Source organism: Corvus moneduloides, chromosome 11 (genome assembly GCF_009650955.1).
Source record: "Corvus moneduloides isolate bCorMon1 chromosome 11, bCorMon1.pri, whole genome shotgun sequence".
Taxonomy (NCBI): domain Eukaryota; kingdom Metazoa; phylum Chordata; class Aves; order Passeriformes; family Corvidae; genus Corvus; species Corvus moneduloides.
In genome coordinates this window covers 18864720-18892063 of record NC_045486.1, presented here as the reverse complement: position 1 = coordinate 18892063, position 27344 = coordinate 18864720, and the positions used below count along the sequence as shown (strand labels likewise).

Below are 27344 nucleotides of genomic sequence, written 5' to 3'. Positions count from 1 at the left end.
TCTGGCTACTTTTAAATTATTATTTTTTCCTGTCGCTTTGTGTTTATCAATTGGGCACCATTAGTCTGCTGTGATGCGGGAAAAGCAGGAGCATTGCTCTAAACTTGGATTTGTAAAGAAGTCCTGTGAGAATGTCTCTGCTCACCAGCAGAAATACTCCCTGGCTTCCTTGGCTTTACACACTGATTAATCAGCACAACTGATTAAGGTTCTATAAATTGTCATTCCAGAGTTCCTCCCAGTTCTCAAACCAAAATTACCTCAAGCACTTTTCAAGAAGTTTTAACTAGGGAAGAGTTGACTTTAAATAAAGATATTTTAAACAGAAGAGTATCTGCTAATATTAAATCTTATCACCTTCAATCTGTTCCTATCAAAGCCAATTATCATGATGTGAAAGTATTTTAACAACTAATTTTTTTTTAATAATTACATTTTGATTTTTTAGACTGGGTAGATTATTGCACTTGACCAAAGAGTCAAAGCACCAAAATGCATTAATTTTAACAATATTATAAAAGTTTATCTGTCAAAAAGACTTTGTCATAAACCCCAGATGTTAAATTAATAATATCTTTTCTAGAAAGCATTGAAAACTCTTGTGATATGCCCAAAAGTAAAATAGATATTTCATCTTTGATGTGAATAAAATAAGGGTTAAGTCAGGGGACAAAATGGAACAAAACCCTATTCTTGCATGTCTGGAAACACAAACACAAGTAACCAATCTTCCTGTCATTTAAAATACTGAATTCCAGCCTGTAACTTTTACATTTAATTATCTCACCCAGTGAAAACAAGCAGAAGTTTTCAAAATTAATTTCTTATATAAATACTTCTCTTGACAGCCTTTCCAGCAAAGAGCAACCTAAATTTTTTTTCAAAGATTCAGAAACAAAATCTGATCTAATTTGAAATGGTATGAAAATCACTCTAATTTCAGTTTGGAGTAGGGGTTTTTTGTTTGTTTTTAAAGCCACAAGCCCAGTTTGAAGATCACTGCTGGCCTTAAAATAGTTTCAACTGGAAACTGGTACATCCATTTCCAGAAGACCATCCAGTTCCTCATTCAATGCACCTACCTTGTGTTATCAACTGTATTTAATATCTCAGGTGGATTTCTCTAAAGTCATCCTGAACTATTTGTCTTGAACAGCCAACACGGAATCTGCTGCCAAGAACGAAAGTAGCCACAATCACCCTGTTGTACAAGGGATATTCAACTGATCCCCACCATCCTGCAGAACACCCTAAGCAGATAAGGGAGAGAGAGCCCTGCCAAAAGGGCCAAGTTCAAACAGGAAAAATAGGGCAGAGCAGATAAAGCAGATGCAGTTCTGCCAAAAGGGCCAAGTTCAAACAGGACAAATACCTGGCATGGCCTGATCAATACCTGAAAGCACAGGCTCACCTCCAGAGACTGCAGGTGGAAGAGGTACCTCAGTCAATAAAAGAGGCCACAAGGATTATTTCACAAGCAATTCAAAATTAGAGATCTTTAAGACCATTAGGAAGCAGTAGAATACCAAAAAAAAAAAAAAAAAAAATCAAAAAGAACCCCAAACAAATATAGACCAAAAAGCAACTGAGCAAAACAGAAAGACGTATCTGCAAAGAAATTGTAATCAAAGGATAACGGAAGAAAGCAAAGAAAACTGAACCAAGGATGCTTTGGTCTGAAATCACAACAGAACAGAATTTTGATACTTGCTTTTTCAGGTTGTCTATAAGCAAAATTCAGACACGGAAGAGTCCACAAGAGGGAACATTATACTGAATTTTAAATGTGGAAAATTAAGATGTTCATAACAAGGCAATTAGATCACTCAGATTTTTCAAGGCAACATTTCTATCACTGACCATTCATGCCAATATCTGCAATTGCTCAGTAACACAAGAAAACGTGGATAATTTGCAAGATGAATAAATACCTCCTAGGCATTACATAGCTTAAGATTTTTGTTGTTCCTGTCAGCCACCACCAGTCCTTGCAATCCACCAAGGCTACAACTGTCCTGGGCAGTCCCAGGCAGCAAAGATGTGCTATCAGTTTTTAATAATAGAATGAACTTATGCAAAATATTTCAAAATGAAAACAGGCTATTCTCCTCCTTCCACCCCCCAAATCTAAATGAAGCTGCTAAAAATTTCTCTTAAAGATCGCATGGCAGCCTCCTGCAACTGAATCTCTTAAGGAAGATTTAAGGAAAGCTGAAGAAGCCCCCCAAATAAAATTCAGGACTGTCAAGCAACAGCGCAAGTTAAGAGGCTCAAAATAAAGGCAAGAGAGGAGGAAAGTCTCCCTAACTCACACTGAAATCCAGGGGATTGCAAACTGGGTCCCAGATTCAGGGCTTTAATTCCAAATCCCTCATTCAGAGCACAGTTTGCTGTTCCAACACGAACATGACTGGACAGGAGAGATGCAGAAGCACCCGGTGCATTCTCCAAGGAAGGATGCCAGCAGCGCCCTCTGCACCCGGAACAGCGGCTGAAGTGACTCCAGAGCAGGGCTGGATGTCCCCACGGGGACATCTCACACCCACAGAGAAGGTGAGGTGTCCCTTGCAGCAGCTGCTGAGCGTGGGAACATTGACAGGAGAGAGCAGAAGAGCAGACACAAAGATGTTCCCATCCAGGGAATGGCATGGATTGCCACCCCAGAGCAAGTCCCACCCGATTTTTCTCTGTAATTTTAAGCTGTAAGCTGCAGAGACATTCATGTCAGCATCAATACTTTGGGAAAAGTGGGGCAGCAAAAAGAACTGCCAGCATCTCATGGCAAAACATGCCACAGTGATAGCCTTGTTAAACAGGATTAACATCAGGAATTAAAAATAACATCTAGGTTTGGTGAAGAAAAAAAAAAAAACAACACTGATTTTACCTTGAGAGCCCTCATCTATTGCAAATGCTTAAACAGTTATTTTTAAATCTTTTCAAGCTCTGCAGATCTCTCACCATGCACACTCTTCAGGGCTGAAAGCACAAAATCTGTTTCTTCAAAGACATTTATTTAACATCCAACCCAAGCATGAACCCAGCTCACTCTCAGCTTGCACGTGGTGTTTTGGAGCAGTGGTGCAGACACACGTTAACGAGCTGGGTGTATTTGTCCTCTGCTGAGGGGTCACTTCAAAACAGTGAATCAGACAATTTGAGCTTAATGACTTCTGCCATCTGATATTTCCTATTGAAGCAACTAAACTCAGCTGTGCTGCAGCACTAAACACAAGCAAACCAGCAGGGACAGCTCATTGAAGGAAACATGACTGACCTTTGGCACTTCCTCAGCTAAAACTCTTTCATTTCTCTGCTAACACAACAAACTGTGCACATCCCTCAGCGTGCACCATGGGTTTGGATGAGGGTTCTCTTCTGAGGGTTCAGGTTGTGGGTTTTACTTTGGGGGTTGCAGCACATGAGCTGTAAACACAACCACTGAGATTCCCTTGGGAACAAGCCCAGCAACATTTTCACAGTTTCCTTAGCTATCTGTAAATTTTAAAAATTCATTTGTAGAGTCCTTCAGCACACGGAGCTTGGAACCATCAGCTGGACAAGGCTCCAAAAAATAAGCACATTTATCTTCCTAGGGCCAACTACAACTCTCGTGTAACAGTCTCACACAGCACTGAATTGTTGGAAATCATGACTCTAACTAATTTTTAATTAGTTGTTTTAATTAATTGCAAGCAGTGCCCACTTTTAGCCAGCACTAGTTAAGTTTCTTCACAGACTTTTGTTCGAGTAACGAAAGATACAGGGGAGATTAAGGCCTGGAAAGCTGGAGAAAAAGGTGATAAAAGGACTAAAGAATGGGGACCAAATTGGTATGAAGAGCAAAATATCAATAACCAATAGAGGAGAGAATATGAATTAATGGAGATAATCATGTCACTTAGAACAATGAATATTAATGGTTTTGTTTGCTAAAAATGCATAAATAAGCAAAAAATTTTGTATCAGCATTGGTGTGGAGCTGGGACTTTGTCAGCCATTCACCTCTTGGTCAAGAATGAAGTAATGTCTTATGAGCATTAAAAAAAGAGTCTTAGGGAGTGTTATTTTTCCCCATTTTTGGAGGATTTTGGTGCCATTATCGCTCCTGTTTGATGCACCTGTACCACTGATAATCACCCGCAATTTACTGCTGTGGTCCCCTCAGATTATTGTGTCTGAAGTCTGGAAAGCAAATTGTTCTGAATGCTTCAATGGGTACCTGTTCCACACCCCCAGGGAGGCAGGGTGAGCTCTGTCACACTGTCCCTGCAGTGCCACACACACCCAAAAACTCACTGGCTTGAGAAAACAATGGAACAAAGGAGCAGCCCAGGCACTCAGCACCCCCATGGGAGAGCTGCACAAAGCCAGCAGGGGAGGCAGACCTGAACGCTTCCATAATTTTCCAAGTTTACACCATATTTCTGCAGGAAACAGGGGGGGGCTTTAAAGCCTTTTGAGGTTTTTCTCTCAGTGAAAACTCATCAATTTGAGTAGTGAAAATCACAGGTTCTGACCTGGCCAGCCTCTTCACTCTTTGGATTCATTAGCACCAGCAGGAGGGATTTTCTCCCAGGTTTCCATGGGCTAAAAATTGTGGGGAGAGATAGAGTCTGTGCCTTAGTCAAAAAGTCACTTATGACACTACAGCTCAAGGACAGGCAGAGATTTTGGCTGCAGACATCAAGCTGGATGACCTCTGCTATCCATGGAAAACCACGCAACAGTCATGACCCGGCTGGCAAAATAGTAATGCAGCAATTCCTATTACTGTAGGGCCTTTTTAATGAAGGCAAAACCACTTCAGGCTGTAATTAAAAAGCAAGCAAAAGCAAACTAGAAAAGAGAAAATGGAATGGCTCAGAAAAGAATGCTCGATCCTTTAAAACTGAGCTCCTGTGCAGGGAAAGGAAGGGGGCCAACACATGACGGAAGTGAAACAAACCCGAGGAAACCCACGGTGTCCCCAAAGGCCACCCAAGCTTCCAAACTGAGGCAAACACTCGAGACTGCCAGGAAAATGGTGCAAAAAATCCAAGTGGATTTGCTGTATTGTTTAAGGAAACAATTGACCGAGGTGCCCAGTCTAACGCTTATGCTCAGATTATAACAACTCAGCTGCCCTGCAATTCCACAGCATTCCCACACATTTGTCTTCCACACTGATGCTGCCACGGTCCTGAACAAGCAGCATCCAGCCTGTAGCACCAGAGGAGCTGTGCCCTCACTTACGGAGGCAAAGTGAAATCCTGCTGCAGTTCATGGGGTACTTACTGGATGCTTTAAGAAAATTCTCCTCTCTTATTCTGTACCTCCTTCAAGGGCAAGCTCACCTTTTGAAGCACACCTGTAAAGCATTGAGCTATTCCCTATTTTCCCTCATCTCCAATGCTAATCAGAGAAAAAGAATCATGACAGCTTTTGAACTACGCCATAAATTTGGTTGGTTTTCCCTTCCCAACACTCATATTTCAGACTTTTTGTACCTCAGAGGACCGTACCTAAGCTGCCCTCACACTGAAATAGACCGTTCCTCTGTGGAAAGTGCCGGGGAGGAGAGATTGACACAAAATGCAAAAGGAAAAATCAAAGGAGCAGCACAGCCTGTGGAAGCTCAGGTTTGCCAGTCTTAGCAGAACTGACTCAGCTCACAAGCCACACAGGAAAAGAGTATCTGCAGTCTCCAAAGAATTTCATTTGAAAGCAAAGAGGAAACAAGGGCTAGTAAATGCTATTGTTACAGAAATAGCAGCTCCATACACCCAGCTATTTCTATTACACAACTGAAATCCTCTGCATTTAATAGAATCCGTGGCTGTGTTGCCAAGTTCTGGACTGGCAATTAGGATGGGACATTGAAATGCATTGTTTTTCCAGCTCCAAGGCAAGGACAAGGAATGGGATTTATAATGAGCATTCAGAAAGGATTTCTTCCTTCTTTAAAAGTTAAAAAGGAAGTTACTATACCCTGCTGAAAGCTGTGCCAGAGAATGTCATCTATTATCTGTGAAAACAGGTTCTTTATGTCTGAGGTAATCATCAGCTTTTCAGGATGTTGGGGAGGCTGCTTTGTCCTTACACCTTTCAGGATCTCAAGCACAGTTTCCAGAACACCTACACAGATGTGAAAAAAACCTCTGGGAGACAGAGGAGAAATAATTTCTAGAGATACTTAGAAGGCAAGTCAGAAACTCCAAGTGTACCACATGAAAGGAAGCCAGCACTGAGGGAACGCAGATATGTTTGTCTTGGAAGCACATTGAGCTGCCTGCCAAATATACATATTTGGCTTTATTTTCCCCTCACCTTTATAAATAACAGGCATGTCAAACACCAACCTCTGACTTCTTGGAAAACAAATGGAAACAGTAAATTTGAACAGTCTAGATTTGAGGGGTGAGTAGTAATTGCAAAAGGCACAGGAGGCAGGAAATCATTACTGCACCTAAAGCTGTTCTTATCCCAGGTCTGTTGATAAAAGTTATCTTCAAAAGAGAAATGACCATTTAATCATGCTAATTCCACTTGCAGGGCTGCTGAGCTGAGACTTGCATGTTGAAGCCACTGCCCTATTTTATCCAAAACAAATAACACAATCCTATTTCACAGAAAACACAGAAATGCAATGCTGAATGAAAGAAAAATGAAATTCAGCATTTCATTATTGTGAGGAATGGCATTGTCACCACCTGTCCAACCCACAGGCGATCCTAACAAAGACTTCAGCAGCAAAATTTCCCAATTTCCATGGTTCAGCTGGAAGCAGCATCACTGCTGGCAGTGACACTTGGTAAAAAAAATGTCTGGGAACACCTAACAGAGATTCAAGTCGCTGTTTTATGTCTACATTTCAAGATGACCCTTTAAAGGGAGCAGGTTTCTGCACCCTGTAAGTGTCAGCTGAGACAATGAATTAAGAGCTGTGCTCTTCCAGCAGGGCCAGTCCCAACAGGACAAAACCACTGCATGGCAACTCTTTGTTTTCATAGGGCATGGACAAAATAAGGCAAAAACCCTTCTCTGTCTCTGATACACTGCAAAGACAAAGCTTAATTCCATCAAGGGCACACTGGCTCCATCGATTGGATTATTCATTTGTTGTAATGGACTTTGCTTTCTTCCTGCAGCCTTCTCAAAACAAGAACAAAACGAAGATAAATCAGCTCTCACTCAAGGCTGACAGTCTATAGATATTTATGGATTCCTGAGCCCTGCAATAAAACAGGAAGGAGGCATTCCCCAAGGATGTTTTCCTCTGCAGTCCTGTTGCCCTCACAGAGGCTCCCCAGCACAGGGACACACCAAGGAAAGGCTTCAGCCACCCCTCCCTTCAGGTCTTTCTTTGCCATCACTGATCCAACCTCCAGCTTTGCCTTCCCCAGCACAGGAGCCACTCTGACACCCCAGCCCAGAATGACCTCTGTTTGATCCTCCAAGAAAAGGCCTAATTGCCTTTTTCCAAGGGAACACCACCACCGTAATCCCAGCTTGCCATTGGGACATCTGACGTAGCTTTTATGGAATACAAAGGTCACTTCCCCCATCGTTATGCACACTGTGCCCATTATGTTGAAGGCCTGGCCTCATCTTTTTCTCACACAATGAATGAGCTGATTATGCCAACACACTCATACCACTATTGCTAAGAATGAGATTACAAGTTTATCAATTTATTACAGCCCCATATAATGGCAACACTTTCCATCATTTATTAATTCAGCAGAAAGGCATTGACTCACTGTATTGCATCACTGCATTCAGATCAAGGAGAAACTTGGGGCACAACATGTTATGGAGAATGTTGACCTGTGATAATCTCTTTGCAAAGAGGAAAAAATAACAGAAAGTTACTGGGCCAGGTTTTCCTTTGACTTACGATACACTGTAGTTGCAATTGAGTTAAACTACAACGAACAAACACTAGTCCTGTGCAGAATAGGTGCAAAAATCTCACACCCATTTATTACTCTGTTCATTTAAACCTGAGGTACAAGAGCAGAATGTATGTCTGTGGTCAGTACTCTCTGCCTGCATGTATTTAATGCACTGTCTTACAGGGGAAAGGGGAATTCAGCTTGCACGAAAATAGCCTCCTTTCTAAGTGTTGCACCTGCTGAGGTAAGATAATCATTGGGAGGAAGATGATGTCCTGGGTAATCACATAAATAAATCATCACCGAGCTCAGAAAATCTCTGATGCTGCCTAATAGAGAAAGCAGAAGACGCTCACTCACTTTCTGCCTTTCTTGGCCTTACTTTAAAGCACTGCCTGTTACCCAAAGAGAACCTTTTTGCAAGCCATTTAGGATTCTCAAAGGAGCAGGTATCTCTTTTTTTTTTTAAACTTTATGGGGAAAATGCATCATGCAATATCTCTCTCTCTAGTTCTCCACAAGTACATGAACAAAGCCAAAGTAAATCAGCAAGTGGAACGACATGCCAGAACCCAGAAACAAAATGAGCAATGAAATTGGACTTATCACAGAGAAAAATCTGAGCCATTCATTTGAGATGCTTATGTTTGGGTAACCTTTAGAAGAATGTTTGCTGCTCCATTATACAAACAATGGAAATAGTAGATAAGGAAAAGAACTGCCATTGCCAAGAAAGCTCCACGCACCCCTTTCAAATCATTGAGCGCGGAGATGTGATTTTATGGAAATATAACATGCTGCCTACAGCAGGACTGCCAAATGTACAGAGCCATTCCTCCCAAGCCCAGAGCTCCTGTGGGTCCCAGGAGTGCAGTGCAGGAACCCCTGGAGCAGCACATCTGCCTGGCACTGGCCCACAGACACATCAGGACACATGAGCCAAATACAACCTCCCTTAGGCCAAGCCTTACAGCTGGGCCAGGCCTGTTGTGCAGGACTGAGACAGCCCCGTGTGCCAAAGCAAACCTGCCACGAGTCATTCACACACAACCATCTCGCCTCAATCTTTTCCAGCTGTTCCCAGTCCCGAAAGGCCCCCTGTGACCATGGTGTTCCATGGGACTTAGGACAGGACCAGCACTTCCCCACAGAACAGAGCTGCAAAGAGCCACACAAACAAAGAGTGCCCCAGGGCTTTTCCCTGCGGAGAGCAGGGGCAGGAGGAGTCGCTGGGTGCCAGCGGGGAGGGTGCAGAAGGGAAGCCCCTGCGCACAGCCTGTGCTGCCCACTCTTCCCAAGGAGTCAGGCACCCCTCTGGCTCCCCCAGAGATAAAGGCAGAGAATCATGGAATTATTTGGGTGGGAAAGGACCTTTAAAGGTTGTCCAGTCCAACTCCCTGCCGAGAGCAGGGACATCTTCAGCTAGGTCATGCTGCTCAGAGCCCCATCATGGCCTTGCACATTTCCAGGGACGGGGCATCCACCACCTCTCTGGGCAGCCTGAGTCAGTGTTTTACCATCCTCACCGTACGAAATTCTCTCCTTATATCTAATCTATATCAACTCTCCTTCAGTTAAATCCATTACCCCCTTCTCCTTCACAACAGGTCCTGCTAAAAAGTTTTTCCCCATCATTCTTATCGGCCTCCTTCAAATACTGGGAGGCTGCAATGGCCTCTCCCTGGGGTCTTCTCTTCTCCAGGGGGAACAAACCCAGCTGGGATACACATGAGGGGTTCTGCAACTGCAATTTCCAAATGAAGGAGCACCCAGGACCCCCTTCCTTCCTAGCCAGCCTCTTGCCTTTGCCAAACACAGATCCTTGGGAGCCTGCTGGGGCACTCGGGGGGCAGCCAGTGCCCACTGATGGAACCACAGCAAAATGCTAAATTATCCAAGTTCCCACCAGCTCAGCCATGCTTAGCACTGCATGAACAACCAGGTGAAATATGAGTTTAGTTTGTTCGTGGGGCTTTTCCCATGTGAGGTAGGAAAAAACCCCGCGAGGCCTTGGCCCTGACGATGCTGAGGGGTTTTTACATGGCCAGGGTTGTTTTCATTGTTCAAACCAACCCTTCCGTGTGAGGAGAACATGTACAAATAAGGGCTGGATGTGTACTTGGAGCTTGGCTGCTGGCCTGGGGGGTTGACAAATGGGCCTGAACTACAAGAGATGTTTTGACACCACAAATAAGGACGAGGAATTAGCCAGTGTGGTGATCCGGAGAGACGATGAGCGGGTCTGCTCGTACAGGGTTTTTAAGATGCTGCTTTGAAGGCTCCCGAAGTACTTCAGCTCAATGTCACAAAGAAACTCTTAAAATCTACTTCCAGAGAGCTGGCAGTGTTGCTTTAAAAAAAAATTATGAAATCAATCAAATAATATCCATCCTAACCTTAAATGTAAAATAATGTAAGAAGATCTTGAACTTATGGACAATATTTAATGGTTTATACATGATCAACCATGTTCTTTTAACAATGAAAATGATGCTACCACCAATTTCTTTACATGCACCATCAATTTTGACAGTGTGTTTTTATAAAGCTCAGTCTCTGACAATCACAGAATCAATTATTTTATATTTCTCTTTTAAACTTCTATTTGTCTGGATCAAGTATTTTCCATTCCTTTCCCAATTTCTTTCCAAATTCTTCACATCTCTGTAGCTGATTGAACACAGTAGTGCACCTGACTGCAATTCAGTGTGAACCAGCAAGAGCAGCTTCCAAACAGACTATTAAGTTATTAAAGGTGTATTTTTATAGAAGCAAGTGTGAGGAACCAAAACTAACAAGCATTTAAAAGCAGCTGGTTAATTTTGTTGCATTCAGTCTTTCTCCATCTTTTACCTCGTCTTTAAATTGGTGAAAGACTTTTTGGATTGCAATAATGAAAAATAAACACACCTCCACAGCTGGCCTAACTGATACTCTGTCTATATCCTCCACACAACAAACATGCATTTGAAAAGAGAGAGAACTTCTCTGGTAGCTCAGCTAAGGGCAGCTGTGATGATTAAAAAGCCAGCCTCTACAGTAGAAATTTTATCAGTTAACTGTTAATTGATATTGTGCCTTTCCATAAAACATTCTCATAGTATCCTCAGACCTACAGCCAGAAAAAAAAAAACAAAACAGCTGAAATGTTCTCCCCCAGTGCACTCCACCAGCCCATTCCTAGAACCTTAATCAGCTCTGTATCCACTAAATACCAACAGAAAAACTTCTTCTGTAGTGCTGTAACATCATCACCAACGTGTGACATCTTCTGGAGCTCCTGGCTTGGGGTGTGGTTGCACAGATACCACCACGGAAAGGTACTTCCTTCATATAAAAATTTAAAAAGCATCACAGTACTGTGCTGGGGCACTGCCCAGGCTCTCCAGGGAATGGGCACAGAGCTCCCAAGGCTGCCAGAGCTCCAGGAACCTTTGGACAATGCTCTCAGGGATGGACAGGGTGGGATTGTTGAGGTGTCTGTGCAGGGCCAGGGGCCGGACTCCCTGTGGGTCCCTTCCAGCTCAGGGTATTCCATGATTCTATAGGCAGTGAATTCTTCACTTTTTGCACGCACTGGAAATTACAGCATCCAAGTATTTTAAGCAAAAAATCTTGGAAGTTAATTCACTGACATACTCCGATAAGAAATAAATATTTTTATAAGGGAAAGGAGACGAAAAACCTGCTGTAAATTGGAGGGTACTATATAAAATTGTGCAGAAATATAGCTAAGTGTTGGAGAGGGTGGATTCCAGTCTCGTTTGGTATTCATCTAACTAACTCATCCCATTTTACCAGCTGTCCTTTATAAGGTATCACTGAAGCTCCAGTGGGCCTCGGAGACTCCAACTGCATGGAAAATTACACAACTCAGCCCAGCTCTGCCCAAGGGGGGATTCAGCATTGTTTTGCAAAGTGACAGGGCTAGATTCTGCTTATATGTGGTATTTCTAGGATAATGAAAGTGAAACTAGTCTGAATATAAATAATTTTAAGGAAAAGTCAAGTCAGCACATGTATTTTTTCATATAAATTATTTCCATAGATTTTGGGGAAGTTCTTTTGATGAGCACTTAAATGGGAGCATTTCATTATAATATAATCACTTTAAGGCAGGAAATCCCTCAGGCATAACTGAGAGCTGGGATCCCCACTGCATCTACGGCTAAAGGAGCAATCAAAGAAAACTTAAAGGAGAGACTGAAGTCTTGTAACACATAATATTATTATTAATTCATTCAGCATGCCAATATTATTTTACTCAACATTCAGCAGATTCTCCCAGCTCCACACTGAATTGAGACAGGAGGTCACTGGGAAATGAACCTCACAACGGTGCCAATGACATCTGAGTTACACATAGGACATCTTAACTTGAGAAGTTCAAGGCCTTTAAAACTCTTTCAAAAGGCACTTCTAAGTGTGATTGATCCTACCAATCCATAGGCAGGACATCAAATATTAACATGGGAAATGAATTGAGTCAACTCTGAGCTCATGACTACTTCTCACTTTCTAAATAAACCAGTAAGTTCAGCTTAGACCACATTTTACTGAATTAGCATGTCCCTGCTGCCAGGAAACGTTTTTTTCCTCTGTTCCAGTAACAGTTTCAGCCATTATCCCACAAAATTACAAGGACTTCATGAAGATAAATTCTGGAAGAGCTTACAAGGCAGGGAAGAACCAAGTTGTCCGGTCAGGTCCTTTTCACTGTTTCACAGTCACTCAGGATTCCTGCTCAGATGTTTGGTTTCTTGAAAGAAGTGCCCTGCAGTAATTTTTACTCCATATTTCCCATAAAACCATGTAAGATGTGCAACACACCACGGTATGAAAAGCAAAGGAAGTTTGGTGAACTGTGCGTCACCAAAACCGATGCCTGGTTGGAAACGCGATTTTCAGGCATTGTAGCAAATTGTGGATTTCCATAAAGGTATTCAATGAGGAATCCACAGTTTGCTGCAGATATCAAAAGATAAAACTAAGTATGTCAATAATTAAATTGCAAATCATGTCTACTTGATGTTAGAATTCCATTTCCACGTATGAAATGATCGTGTTTCTTTCCTCTAAGAATAGTCATATCTTCAAGAATATCCTCTTCACTGAGCTTGGAGCCAAGAAAAACAATGGCTTGGGACTTAGAACTAAATATAAGCTTATATTTGCCATAAACTTTTAAAGTTTCTCTGTTATGGATACTTTCTCTCGAGTGAAAATTTCCAAGTTTGACAAGACATATTTCAGAGAATTTTTCCAAGCAAAGCAATTAAAAGTAAGATGCAAACTTCATGCGACTGGGAATTCCTATTATGTGATCTACTTGAAAATTAAAACCCAGCAGAGTCTTCACGATTCCAAGGCTATGCTGATTGCCATTTGAAGCTGGAAAGGTTTTTCCCTAATGCACAAGTGATGAAGTGCACGTAATGCTTGGAGGAAAGTTACCTTATCTGCAGTATCAGATATAGATTACTGCTGGAGTCAGCGTGCCACGCTGCTGGATCCATACACTCTGTTCCGAGATGAGGAATTGAGTTTCCCTGATGTCATAAATTGAACACATAATGCAATTAACATCTCCCTTGAAGTTCACATTGACCAGGTAACCACTAGAATGAGTTGGCAAAACTTGACTGGAGTCACCGCCGTGAGCTCGGCTCAGACAGACACTTCAGCTCTGACTTCCTGCAAACATGGAATTCTTGAAGCTGAGACACTGATAGCTGCTCCCTTGGGACCCCTCAGCTGGGGTAATTTACAGTATCACGCTACAATTGACATGTTTATGATCACACCAATAATTCCAGACTTTGAGGCATTTAAACAGAGGAGGTAACTAAACTATTAATTTTAGAAAGAAGAGGATGGAACAAAGCCAAGACTTCTATCTTCTTGAAAAAGAAAAGAACTTAAAATGAACATCTTGGCTACTTTACAAGACTGCAGAAATATTATAGACTGAAAGACTGTGTAATTTCCAAAAGTGTTAATACTGCTTGGAGATGAAAATACAGTGACAAAAATAGAATTCTTAGAATGAAAGAGAATTTTACTTGCACTTAAAGAGAAGGAATTAGTGATCAAGAAAACTGTGTGAGGAGAGGGAAACATTCCACCATTGTCAATGCTTTATTGATTAAGGGAGATATTTGGTATAGGCACTGGAAACCAGACTAATAAATGATTATCAGGTAGAAGACTCTAAAAACACTTAGAAAAATAGATCCTGGAAAGTCATGATTGGTATTATTAAACATAAGAAAGTAAGGAGTTCAGTTCTACACACAACAGAAGTCCAACTAATAAAAAACACTGATACAACCACAAACTGATGATTTAAGCAAAATTATCTATGGTAATATACTAAGTGAAGATTAACTTATCTACAAATATAAAAAATATATCGATCTACACAGTAACGTAATGTGCATCTCAAAAGGTCATTTCATACTCTCAAGATGTCCAAAAACCTAGAAGCTGTTTTGGAGCAACTGCTTTGCACCTTCTTACCCCCAAGAGCAGAGGTTCAAGTCTCTTTGCAATGCCTAAAACATGCTGATTTTTTGTGTCATTTTAAGAAGGAAGAATTAATGCATGTAGCTGTTAGAACAAAAAGCACTCCTTTCACTCTCATGCCAGCTTTAGCTATAGTTGGGCTGCTTTACCTTCTTAGAAGACTCTTGTTCTATTATTGTTGGGAACAATGGCGGCACCATGAGAATTCTGTTCAAGTTTGAATCAAAACCTTTTTCTTTCAGTGTCCGGAGAGCATTTACAATAAGTCCCCTAACTCAAGCAAAGTGAAAAGTGCTTACCTTCTGTTGGTGATGTCTTCAGATGTCTGCAGAGCCCCTCTGTTTCCCCATATGTCTCTTTAATTTTTACTACTGCTTCTGTCCCTCGGAGTTCCATGAGGGAGCGCAGTTCCTGCAGTGTGCACCCAAACTCTCCTGCATGGTTGGCCTCATTTCTTTGGTTCTTGGAATAAAAATCGCTATTTGTCATGTCACCCATCGTGGCTGGTTATATTGCTCCACTCGTTGTAGTTGATACAATCTTAAAACTGTTTAAAAATTGAAGGAGAGGAATCTTGAATTCCAATCGGAGAAATTAAAAAGAATCCCGCGTGTGTCCGGCGAGTGACGTGGAGGATGCCTCTGGCGTGGAGGGTGTCCCTGACTGACTGGAGGTCACAGAACGGCTGCTCTCAAGGCTGCAGACCAGCTCCACTCCATTCACCATTTCCCATTATGTTGCACCCAAGCTGTAGAATCTACATGGTCATTTCTTCCTCTGGACCTTTGGGAACAAGCAGAAAGGACTCATTACAACGCGGGACAGAGAAGTTGTCAAACGGATCTTGGCATCTCAGAGGAGCCGCGCAGCTCCACGGTGGGGTGTCCTGGAGGTGCTGCAGGTCGGCAGCATCCACCCCGGGATAACACCAGCTCTGCCTTAGCTAAAGCTCTCCACAGCTCGAGCACCAATAGCAGCACTGCTCGAGTCCCAAGGGCAGCCGCTAAATGAGATGAGTCATGAATATTAATTAGTGAGCCATTAGCCTGGCGTGCAGGATGCACCCCCAGTACGTGCTCTGCTCCATACAGCCACCCTGGGCTTCTCTGACCAAAACAAAGGCTCCCTGATAAGGCTCCAAGGTTAAAAACTGGTTAAACAGTTTTTGTAATGGGTTAAAGCAAAACTGTTTTTCAGAGCAAGGGTGATGAAACTGGGGGAAAAACTATAAAGCCACCATGACAAATGCAGAATATATTTAAATACATTACATCTTGCTGCCTTGCCTTCTGTGCAAGTGAGCACAGCCTGAACGCACCAGGATGTCTGGATTGGAAGAGGCAGAGCTGCTCCTCAGCCAGGCACCCACAAGGTCCCTTCCCCTGAGCCCAGTCACCAGCAGGCACAGACACACACAGGATGGTGCTGGGCTCTCTCTTCTTCTTCTTTTTCCCTTTTTTTATTTTCTTTTTTCCCCATGCAGCGTTCAGTGAGTCCCATTTGGACCATCTGGGAGACAGTTGATTACTTGCTAAAGCCAGCCTTTAAAACCCGTTTCCCCTTCCCATATTCTAATGAAGTTGGTTTAAATACTGCTGAAACCAGCTATTATATTTGGCACGCAGAGTTTTAACAGAGATTAAAGGTTTCTTTTTTGCCTCAAGCGGGTTAGTGCGAGTGCACTGTCTAATCTAGAGGTCTCAGAATAGTTTTCATAATAAAAAAGATCTTTCAAAGGGCACCCCAGCAGCCTAAAGATTGACCAACCTGTCACAGGCAAAGGGCACACGTTGAACTTCCTAGGCAAAGCAATCCCCAGTGGAAGCAAGTGCCCAGATAAAGCACATCAAGAGGAGCCCGATGTGTTTCAAGTCCTGGTTTTATATTTGTGCAATAATTTTAATCTCCCACCCAATTACAGTTGACACAACACGTAGCTTCACTATTTCTACTGCTAAGGACGTTGCCATTGCTCTGCAGTGACAGAGATCACGCCTGTGTGAGCACTAATTTGGAGCTACCTTGCTCAGTTAGCAAAAGCGAACCTCTACCAGCCCTCTCCTTTACAGTTTCAAACCCAAACATTCCTTTGATTTCTGTGGAGGAAAAATTTTTAAAACAAAGGAAGTATGAGTTTCAGTATGATAATGCAGACCACAATTAAAATACGAGCCAATTCCTACACATTTCTTCCACCCATCCTGTTTACTGATGTATCTTCTAGTGCTAAGAACTTCTGCCACCCTCATTTTCACACACTGCTTTTCCCATTCACGAGATGAGAATTTCAGCACAAAATGATTTTACAGGAAACAACAAAGAGAAACTAGAAGGAGCAATTCAAAAAGGCCTTTATATGCCAAGCAGGAGATGGTGAACCACGCTCAGCTCTCCACGCCTGTATCTTGGCCACTGATCAGCCTCAATCCATCCCTAGGTAATTCCATATACAGCAGGAAGAAAAGGCCTTACTCACACTATTGCTTTGGCTGTTTGTAAACAGGATGGATCAGTATTCTGAACAGAAATAGCATCAGCCTGCAGCATTATTTGGGAAAAAATTGCAGGCCAGAAATGTCACAGATGCCCAGTCAGGCAGGTTTCATCCCAGGAGGCAGCAAATCACCACGGCCTCCGCTGCCAGCGTGCTCCTCCTTCCTAGCAGCAGCATCCCAGCTCTGTCAGCAACAGCAAAATGCAGACTGAGATCTGATTGTCAAAAAGACTGAGGCAACGGTAATAATAACAACTAGCTGAAATAACAGGCTGCTCTTTACTTCCAGTGGTAAGAAAAAAAAAAAAATTAAATCTGTTCCTAAGCGCAGTTCAGGGTTTTGAAATCTGGGCATCTCAAACAGCCATGACTTTAAGAAAAAAAGAACGCAGCAAAAACATTGCTCTGATAAAAAAATCTTTTTAAACATTGCTCCAATAAAATAAAATTGCTCTTAAACTGCTCCATGACACCACAGAGAAAAGACAATTTTGAGTATTTTCCAAAGAGAACCATCTACCAATTTCATTTGTGATGCAAAGGGTACTAAACATAGCATCAAAGCCATTTTCTCCATGATCTTTCTGTGGGATGTGTCCACCCCTCTCAATCAAATCATCTCTTTAGGCTCCCTGTGCTATCCCTATAAATTAATATATTTTCCCCTATTCTTAGAAATCCATTGTCATTTGTCAGCCACAGCAAGACAGTGCTGTTGCTTTTCAGCATGAGTCATTTACCTGTTTAATCTTTAATTTCACCTCCGATAAAATATTAATCAATAAACAACAAATATGAAGTTCACACTTCCTCCAGAGCTTCAAAACCAAATCACTGGGAGTCTGTGCTGCTCATGACTCACCTAATGCCGTGCCACCAGGGAAACCCCTCCTCACGTTTCTGAGAGGCAGATGGTGAAACGCAGCGGGCACAGAGCGCGACTGACATTATTCCCCGCTAATGCAGCTCCCTAATCCCATGGAACACGATACTCAGGCTGCATTCCATCCCAGAATCTCTCCTAGGAAAAGCCCAGGCCCCTTGCCAGGCTGGCAGGACTGACACGCGACCACCTCACCCCTCCTAAGTGGTGAATATTGAATATTCCTTTACCAAAAGCTGGGGAATAGAAAAGCTGTGGCTGGCACATGGCAATATTCCCATCATGGGGCTTTGCATCTCCAAAATACATCCAGTTACCACAAGTGGGGGAAATTAGGAGTCTCATCCTCAAGAAACCCCAGTATTACACTGGGTTTGGGTGGGGTTTTTTTGTTTGCTGTCCTTTTGGGTGGAGCTGAGGGAAGGGATTATTTTACAAAACACACAACATTGATATTTTCAGGATGTACACATGTTCTAGGTGAACTACCAAGAAACCCTGATTAAAGGAGGTGATACTGGCACATTTTTCAATCAAAATTATCTAATATCCTAATGACCCAACAAATAAAGTGAACTGGATTTCAGGCTCTGGGTGCTGCTTTCACTGGTCTATCCATGGTGGGCTTCAGCAGTATAATTCATAACCAAAAGTCTCCTGGAACATAAAAGGACACCACCCCCAAATCCTGAGAGTGCAGCTTTCCACACCATCCTAGAGCAGGGTCACCTCCTCCTCCACGAGGCAGGTTTGGTCTCATCATCCCCTGTGAGAACAACTTTTAGGGAAAACCTCCCTCCTCAGACAGGTTCAGCAAAAGAGAAACAAAAACTCCAGTAAATTAATTTCAGGCACAATGTTGTTTGTTCTCCCAGACAAAAGCAGTCACTTCTAATGAAGGTTGTTTTTACTTAGTCTTCCCAATGCTTCTGAAACTAGAAAACTGAGTAAAAGATGTCCCAAAATGCAGTTTGAAAACAACAGAATGCTGTGGAGCAGAGATAAAATCGCAGCCCACTTAGATACAACTCAGGTGACAAAAGACTTCACACCCCAGAACACCTGAGTAAAACACCATCCTTATTTTCCTCAATAAAAAGTCAGAATATCAGTCTGCACCTTGGTCTGGGATCTTGTCAAAGATGCATTTTTGTTGTACAAATGCAATATAAACTTGAGCTGGCTGCTGTTTGGTTGGATTTTTTTTTTTTACCAGAGTGGCTGTGTCTGGGGGAAGAGCCTTCCAGTCCTGTAGAGCCCAAGTCAAATATTTTTCATCTCCTAGCTGCTTAGAGGAAATGCATGCCAATTAAAACAGAAGCAATTTGGATGAGCTAACTGCAGGCCTGCTGGGAAAACTATTCTTTGATTTCCCTAATCAGGAAAAGTCTCATCTTGGAAGCTTGTAAATATTTTCACAGTGTGTTAGAATGCAGATATCATCCCCAAGTATTCTGACATCTGATTTCATTCGGGCTTCTACTGGCAGGAAAGTTAACAGCAATGTAATGAACCAGATTTCACCAGAGCAGAATCACAAGACTTGCATTTCACAGTCCTTAAAGTCCAGGCAAATAACGGATTCGCGATTAGTCAAAAAAAAATTAGGATTTATTCATAATTTGACTGTTTCCTCTGAACTGTCACCTGAGATTCTGGCAACTCCCATCTCATAACCTGCTGCTGGAGGAGCTGTTTGCAATACAGGAGAAAGGGTGATCACTCTCAGCCAGGGCAGAGAGATCAGCAAAGCCCAGGCTCTGTTCACTCCTCGTGCAGCTGGAAGGTGGCACACAGCTGGTTCTCTGGGAATTAAAACCAGGGAATTCGCAGTTCCCACCCTTCCATAGGGAGCACTACTGCCCCCCTTGGGCTTTAGTTGGCTGTAGATAAAGTTCTACCTGGGCCCCACAAAGAACCCCAAAGGAGGGAGGGAAAAGCAGAGAAGTGTCACATTTTAGTGAGTACAAGGTGCATAACCAGATTCATCTGTATTCCCTGATACCGTTCCTTGATAAAGCAGGACTGGAAGTAGATTTAGGGAATTTTCCTTTGAGTCTGAGCAAAATCATCTGAGAGGGGTTATTTTGAGACTACGGTTCTGTGAACTCTGTGCTGGGAGCAGCAGAGCAACAACTGATCACAGAGAAGGAAAACTTCACAGCAAAGCTCTGCAAGGGGAGAAGAGTTGAGAAGGAAAACCATAACCTGCTCTGCAGAGGTCTCCAGATGTGTGAAATAAATCAAGTGTGGCCCAGTTGCGGCATCTTTTCATGTCAAAGCCAAAATGTCCATCCATTTGTGAACATAATCCTCACGGAGCAGAACGAGGAATGGGTTCTCTATCCAGCAGCCAACAAAGCTGATTAAACGCACCCAACAATGCCTAAACTCACACTCACTTAAAAAAACCCCACACTGACTTTGAAGCTTAATTATCCAGAATGCACAAGATGCAGAAGGAACTAAGGACGAACACCATCTGAACAAAAGCTGGTTGGCACCTTCCAAAGTGTGAAACTTTTGTTTAATACCAGGAATCCAAAAGTAGATAAAGAAAGAGAAACTGAACTTTGTAGCTAAAGTCTTGTCTGAAAGTATTCCTGACTTCATCCCTACATGTCTTGATGAATTTCAAATTGCCTTAAGTTAATCTGTCCGTCTCCAGAGAAGCTGTGGCTGCCCCTGGACCCCTGGAAGTGTCCAAGGCCAGGTTGGTCGGGGCTTGGAGCAACCTGGGATCGTGGAAGGAGTCCCTGCCCATGGAAGGAGCTGGAATAAAATGGTCTTTAGGGTCATTTCCAAGGCAAACCACTCTGTGATTCTGGGATAATTCATTCATGATGAGCACACACAGATGAGACATTGGATGCTTCATTCAGTCTCTGTTTTCAGACAGAGATTTATTTCCCCTGCTAATAGGATGGCATTAAGACAATTAAGTTAAAGTATTATTTTAAAAATATTACAAATTGAAAACATTTAAAAAAAAACACCACAGGAAGCTACCTCTTATGATCCCTTAACAACTGTTTCAGTCTTTCAGCATGGACCTGGGCCTCCAGTCAGCTGAGACTCCCTGTACCAGTTTTGTTATCAGGCGGGATAAATAAAAAGGATTCTCTGCCTCACGTAGACACTGTTGAATATTTGAAGGCAACAAAAGCCTTGTCACAAGAGGAATTTTTATTAAATAAGCACAAATTATCATTAATTTCAGTTCTACAATAAGCCTACTTAGGATTTCTACCAAACAGAATCTTGCACAAATTGGCTGTTGGTTTTTTTTTCCAGGTTGTACTGCTATAATGAGGGGAACTGAAATGAGAGTTGTGAATTAAAGTACCTCCAGCCCCTGCTGCAGTGCACAGTTATTCAGTGTACAATTGATACCAAGCCTGCTTTCCCCTGCTCCTCGTGGAAATGGCTCCAGCAAAGCCAAATGAACTCCTGACAGCAACAAAACTACTTCAAAGGAATTAATTCAGCCCCATTAAATAATGAAATGACTCCATCAGTGACTTCTGGAGGACTGCAGCAGGTCCTGCAAAGGAAACCTTCCTGCTCTGCCACCAGAGCCTCTGTATGAGCCTCAGTCTCTGCCTGCACAGATGGGATCTGCCCTGCAAAGAGATTTTTCCACTAAAGTCCGTCCCAGCCACCAGTTTTCAGAACTCTCTCTCACGCCCTGCTGGTGCTACCGTGAATTTATTTTGTTTTGCTTCCAGTGCTCAAATGAAAGGTTATTTTTCATTGGCCATTTATGCTCTCAAGGCTCCTATTCCCCACTGCAAAGCAGGTTTGGGGTTTCTTTCGTTCACTGCCTTCCTACACACCACATATCCACCCACTCTTTGGGGTTGTACTGGCACTGAAGACTCATTCTACACCTCTAGAAGCTTTAGAAAATTTATGTCTTCATGTAGAATTGATTTTATACAGCACAGTTTTTGCAAGGAATGCCAACTGAAAACTGCGTTATCAATTTAATCAAAAACACAGCTGGGAAAAAAAACTAAGGACATTCAGACTTCAGACACTCAGCATTAAATAAAGCAGATGTGAAAAGAAAATAATCTAAATGAAATGCTCTAAAAGCAGTAGGTGATCAGCTAAGGAACATATCCCAGCACAGACCCAGGATCCAGCACCCATTCCTGCATCACTTCCAGAGCTGGAGGAAGCCTTTTTTATAGCAGAAACCACCCAAAAGATGCACTACAGTGATGTTACACCATAGAGGGATGTCAGAGATCAGCTTCCCACCATCATCTCCAGGGCAAAATAATCAAAATTTCTTCCCTTGGGCTGAGGTTTCTTTCTTTTTCCCCCCAAAATTACAGTTCTGTCCAGTCATTACAGTATCGACCCAGGGGACAAGGATGAAAAATCCTATAAAAGAACAGAGTCCAAACTCACCAGGCTGTAATTCAGATATTTTCTTTACTTTGCTTCACTGAAAGCAAATTATTGAAACATAGACACTAAAAAGATGAGGCCTTCTACATCTGCCCTTCTTTTGTGTGTTTTACAGACCACCAAATTTCTTAAATCCAGAATTTGAGTTACCCTGTGACCTTTAGCTTGGTGCGCACAATTGTAGGGAGTTCCAGAAGTCTGTGTGCCTAAAATACCTGATTATATCTCATTTGATCAGAAAATTCTCCAGAACATCTTAAAAGAAAGAAATTTTCCAGCTTCTTCCAACAAACAGGATTTGAGGCTTGACAGAGGCTGATTAAAGCTGACAGTCCTGCTCCACCCCAACAAAAATTGGTGGGCTTTTGTTCAGTCTCTGTTGAGAATGAACACTGAGTTTGGTTCCTAATTATTACTTTTTTTAGTCCATTACTAATCATTTCATTATAAAAATATGCAATGGCCTCTCTAATCTTCATACCTTGAGACTAACCCAAATATTTAATTCTTTGGTAGAAGTTGCCATTTCTCCTGATAGGTGTGACCAATCTTGACCTCTTTCCACATTCCTTTCTCAGATTTTTTAGCAATATTTTACAGAGACTTTCAACCCTAAAAATTGAGATTAATGAAGAAACTCTTACGTATGTCTGAACTCTCTATCAGGCTTTTAATCAATAAGCTGCAATTTCATTTCATTACTCTTCTGCCACAGCCCTCTGTGCTCCCAGCTCTACCTTGGGGGCTGCATCAACCCACGACTGGTTTGAGAGTTCTGAAATGGGACTTGAAATACCCCAGTCCTGGATAGGACTCTGTCACAAGAACAATCTCAAAGACTTAGAGGAGGCCAAATTTTATTACTTTTTAAGTAAACTGGAAATAAATTGAAGAATTCTCCTTCCTTCTTAGGAGCATGAGTACAAGGAAACGTGGTAGAAGTGCACTCATTAATATGAAATATAATTTTGATGGATTGCTTTTCCTAAAAAGTCGACAGGTATCACATTTTTCATAAATAAGGATCTATGGAATAACAGAGAGAATGAAAACCTGAGGAAATCCATAACTGGGCAGCTGCAGAGAGATTCATTTTGTTGTGTCATGATCTGAACTCCGGAGGTTAAAGCACCCTTCCTATTTTAACCTCCATGCAACTGTAGCGTGATCAGTGTTGACACTCATATCCTTGAGACAGAAGTTAAATTTCTACATAACAACCCAAGGGAGACCATTAAGGGAGAAGAAAAACCAAACAAATAAAAACCCTGGCCTTGTTCTGCTGTTTTCTCTGTCCTTCTGTCAGCATCCATCACACAGATCACCCAGCCATTAGCAGGGAAAAGGACTGGCTGACTATTGTTGTCTATAAATTCAAGAAAATCAAAGCAGATTTAGCAGACCTTTAGCCAAAAGGCAGGAGACCACAGCACAGCCCCACAGAAATGGAACCAGACTGCTGTGTTTAGCCAAAAATGCCATCATTTCAGTGTTATACACCCAACATCTCTTATCTAAGGGTGGCTGCAAGACTGATTGCAGAAAAGTCCATTTTTCCAGGAGTTACTCCTGTTTTTCAGGTGTGTGTGATTGCTCAGCAGGTGAAATGCTGAGCATCAAACAGATCACGAGACACAGCTGGTCCAGGGGAAGGAGGAGGAAGGAGGAAAAAAAGGAAAAAAAAATACCCCCCTAAACTAAACCAAACCAATTTCCATTCCAGTCAAAATTTGCAGACCTCTCTTCTACCACCTCGGTTTCACTGCCAGAGGCATTTTATTATGTATAATATTAAGTAAAGATATAAAAACATGAATCCAATACTGAAGCTTTTAGTGCAGCACCATTGGTTGTTAATGAGATCCAGAAAATGTAGCTTCCATGAAAAGTAAGTGCAAGCAGAAGAATAAAACAGAAAGAACACAAAATATGAAAGTAAATCATCTGGTTGTTCAAAAAACCCAAACAATAAATTGTTCTTTAATGACCGAATAAAAATATTTACAAGTGGAATTGAAGAAGCACATTTTTCATTTTCACCATTCCCATAAAGGCTGAAAAAACAAACTGCAGGCTAGAATCTGCTTTTCTGAACATATTTCTACATTTTCTTTTTATTATTTATTATGAAAAGAACTTTGGCATATTTTTCTTAAAAAAAAAATCTTACATAAGCCTGGGCAATTTTGTTCTTGGGCTGGGATGCAGTTCTCTAAAATGAGAATAGAGAGACCAAATTATAACTAACAGGGACCATCTCAAAGAGATTTTTGTTGCCACCTGCACATTTTACAGCAGGAGATCATTTTAGTTAACTAAGGGTGGGATCCCAAGCCTGTCCTGCTGCATGCCTGTACATTACAGAGCATTCCTACCCCTACCCACCTATTTATCAGAATTAAAAAGCAGCAGCTAAAAGTATAACAAATTTAAAATCAAGCTTTAATAGGTTATAAACTGCTAAAAATAAACTACCAGCAGTTTGCCACCACCAGCACACAGAGCAGAGTTCAGCTCCTCTAAAACTTGGCATCTCTTTAAATCTCTTTTGTGCCACTGAACTCTCAGACCATTACTATGCAAGCACCAGAGGTAAAGGAAAATAACATTTTAGCTTTGCTCCATCTTATGGAAAATAAGTTATGTGGTAGAAGAAAAAAGCTTTTTTCCCTTCAAAAGATAAATTTGCTTCAAGCATATTCTCTTATTTTTTGCTCCAAAAAATCCACCCAAATAATTTTTACTGTCACAGCTTTATAAAATTTCCCTTTAAAAGGTGAACCAACCCATCTTTGCTGCTAAAGAGAGATCCAAACCTGGACAGCTTTGAACTCCAGCTCCACATACAAACGTCCTCAGCCACGAGCTCGCAGGGAATATAAAGTTAGAACAATAAATTGCAATTGAAGTGATGATGTGGGAAGATTTTTTTTGCAGTTTTGTGGAGAGTGGAAGAAAAAGAACTTCCACCTTGTCTGTGCCCAGCTGAAATGAAAGCCAAGAGCCCCCAGCCCTCCCCAGCTGGCTGATTTCTCTCACCTGCCATGAAACCACAGATGATCCTTATTAATCAGGGGATGAGAAAGGGAAGCACTTGGATAGGCTCGAACCTAACGGCCCCCATCCCATTTTTAATCACTAAGAAAATCAAGTATAAACATATTTTTTCCACAGTGATTTAGAACATGTGCCCTGCAAGGCAAGAGGAGCAGAGCTGCTGGAGAGGTGAGTCTGCAGCACCTGAATCCGTGTGAAGGGAGGAGAGGGAAAAATCCATCCCTGCAGGACTCGGGCGTACAATAGGAACTGTCAGCCAAGGTCACTCCTAAGAAAGAGAGCAGCCAAAAAGGAGGCTTTAAATCTCAGTGGGCATTAGCTGAAAGACACACAGTGATGTTCTGCAGAGGTTTTAAATAGGACATGCACAAAGGATTCCAAGGAGATGGCTATCAGGCAGCCCTACCCACTTTTTCGCCCAGGTTATTGTCATGCACAGAGAATCACGAAATCATTTCGGAACAGAAATGATGAACTACAATGTGACAGAAATCACAGACCGGCCCTGCATAAATACCTCACCAAAATGGCCTTGCTTGTGCCTGCCAACACCACCTGAGGGGCATGAGGAACGTTTGAGAGCCCCAAGCAGAAGGAAGGAGGAGCTGCCAGAGCCAGGGACACTTGCAGAGGGCACTGGGCAGTGGGATCGCAGCTCCTGCTCCCTGGCACCAGCACACACCACCTGCCCACGGGAAGGCACTTTGGGGACAGGCATATGTAGACAGAACTGGCACATTAATGCTAAAAACCGGCTCATTAAACCTAAACATCCATCAGGAAGAATAAAAAAAAAAAGAGTTTGGGAAGAGAAATTTCCAAAGCCAAATGTTCTCTACATTCAGCTTGAGGGAAAGCATCAATTTTAGCAAAGGGAAAATAAAATAAAAAACCCATTCTTCCCTCAAAAACGTACATGAGTACAGACATTACTCTCTTTCTGCTTCACAGAAGCAACATTTGGAAAACTACTTAACCTTTCTATTTTTATCTGGGTGCATTCAAATTACCAATAATGTACAACATGCTGTAACAAAACCACTGATGTAGGGTATAATTTTCCCTCAAGCACATTATCCTAGCTGGTGGCTCAGAAAAATAAGCTGATAAAACAGCAGCAGACATCAATTGATGGATAAAAAGCGATCACAGCTATGTAGAATGTTGCTGCCCAACCTTAAAATCATACAATTAGCCAAAAAATACAACCAGTAGGACATTGCATACCAACAACCATGCATTAGCTGTGGGGTCATCCCAAAAATCCTCCTACATACACATTTTTCAGCAGACCAGCAGATTATCGCCTCATAATTTAGCTATTAACACACAGATTTATTTTAAAGCCATCATCATGCCTGGTACTTTTATTAAATATCTTCTTCCCTGTCAAGTTCAATCGGGATCTCATCCTAACCATGATGAGCTTTTAATTTTCTGTGCTATTAATAGCAACTTAAAAATAAAATGTTCTCTTTTGAAGCTATAAAGCTGTAACTTTCTTTAGGAGCTGCAAGGGGGAAGAGAGATTAATCTTCCTACTCTGCATCTCTTAAGCTACATTAGCTCTCTGCATATATGGGAAAAGAACGCAAGAGAACAAGGAAGAAACGGGAATTTTCTCTGAGAATCCCTTAATACAACTGCCTGTAAGGATTTCACATGGCTGCAGCACAGAAATAAAGAATTAGCAAAATTCAAGGAATAAATTCTTTAATTGCCAGGTTGGTTCTGAATCCTTCTCAGTGACTCTCGTGCCCATCATCAAGAGATAACAGATTAATGAATGACATAATTAGCTGCAGGATGCACAGACTCCTGTCCAGTAAAGCCCTTCAGCAGGTACTCAGATTTCAGCACAATTGGGGTCCTCATTAATTTCCCAGTAAATGAAGAAAGATGGGAAGCTGGAGATGAGTCTCGTGGCACTCTGTGACCATCTGACACGTGGATCAGATGCTTCCAGCTGCTCCTCTTTGGCTGCCTCCTCCCAGCAAGGGCAGGAGGGAAGGTTCAGAGCTGTTCCAGGCCCTCTCTGGGTCTGTAGGAGCACAATTAATGCAAAGGGCACGGGCTGCACGCTCCATTT

The 27344-nt window shown here is 42.1% G+C and overlaps 1 protein-coding gene across 5 annotated transcripts in view; it reads right to left on the bottom strand.

Annotated features, from left to right (window-relative positions):
- ATP2B2 (ATPase plasma membrane Ca2+ transporting 2) overlaps positions 1-27344 on the bottom strand; it is a 286168-nt gene that overhangs the window by 146430 nt on the left and 112394 nt on the right. For 3 of the 5 annotated variants that reach the window (XM_032120301.1, XM_032120302.1, XM_032120305.1), the window contains exon 1: positions 14702-14900. In XM_032120301.1, coding sequence (XP_031976192.1) covers positions 14702-14900 — 199 coding nt within the window. Of the gene's footprint in view, positions 1-14701; positions 15186-27344 lie in introns of those variants that run through there. The other 2 variants (XM_032120304.1, XM_032120303.1) reach the window with 1 other exon arrangement.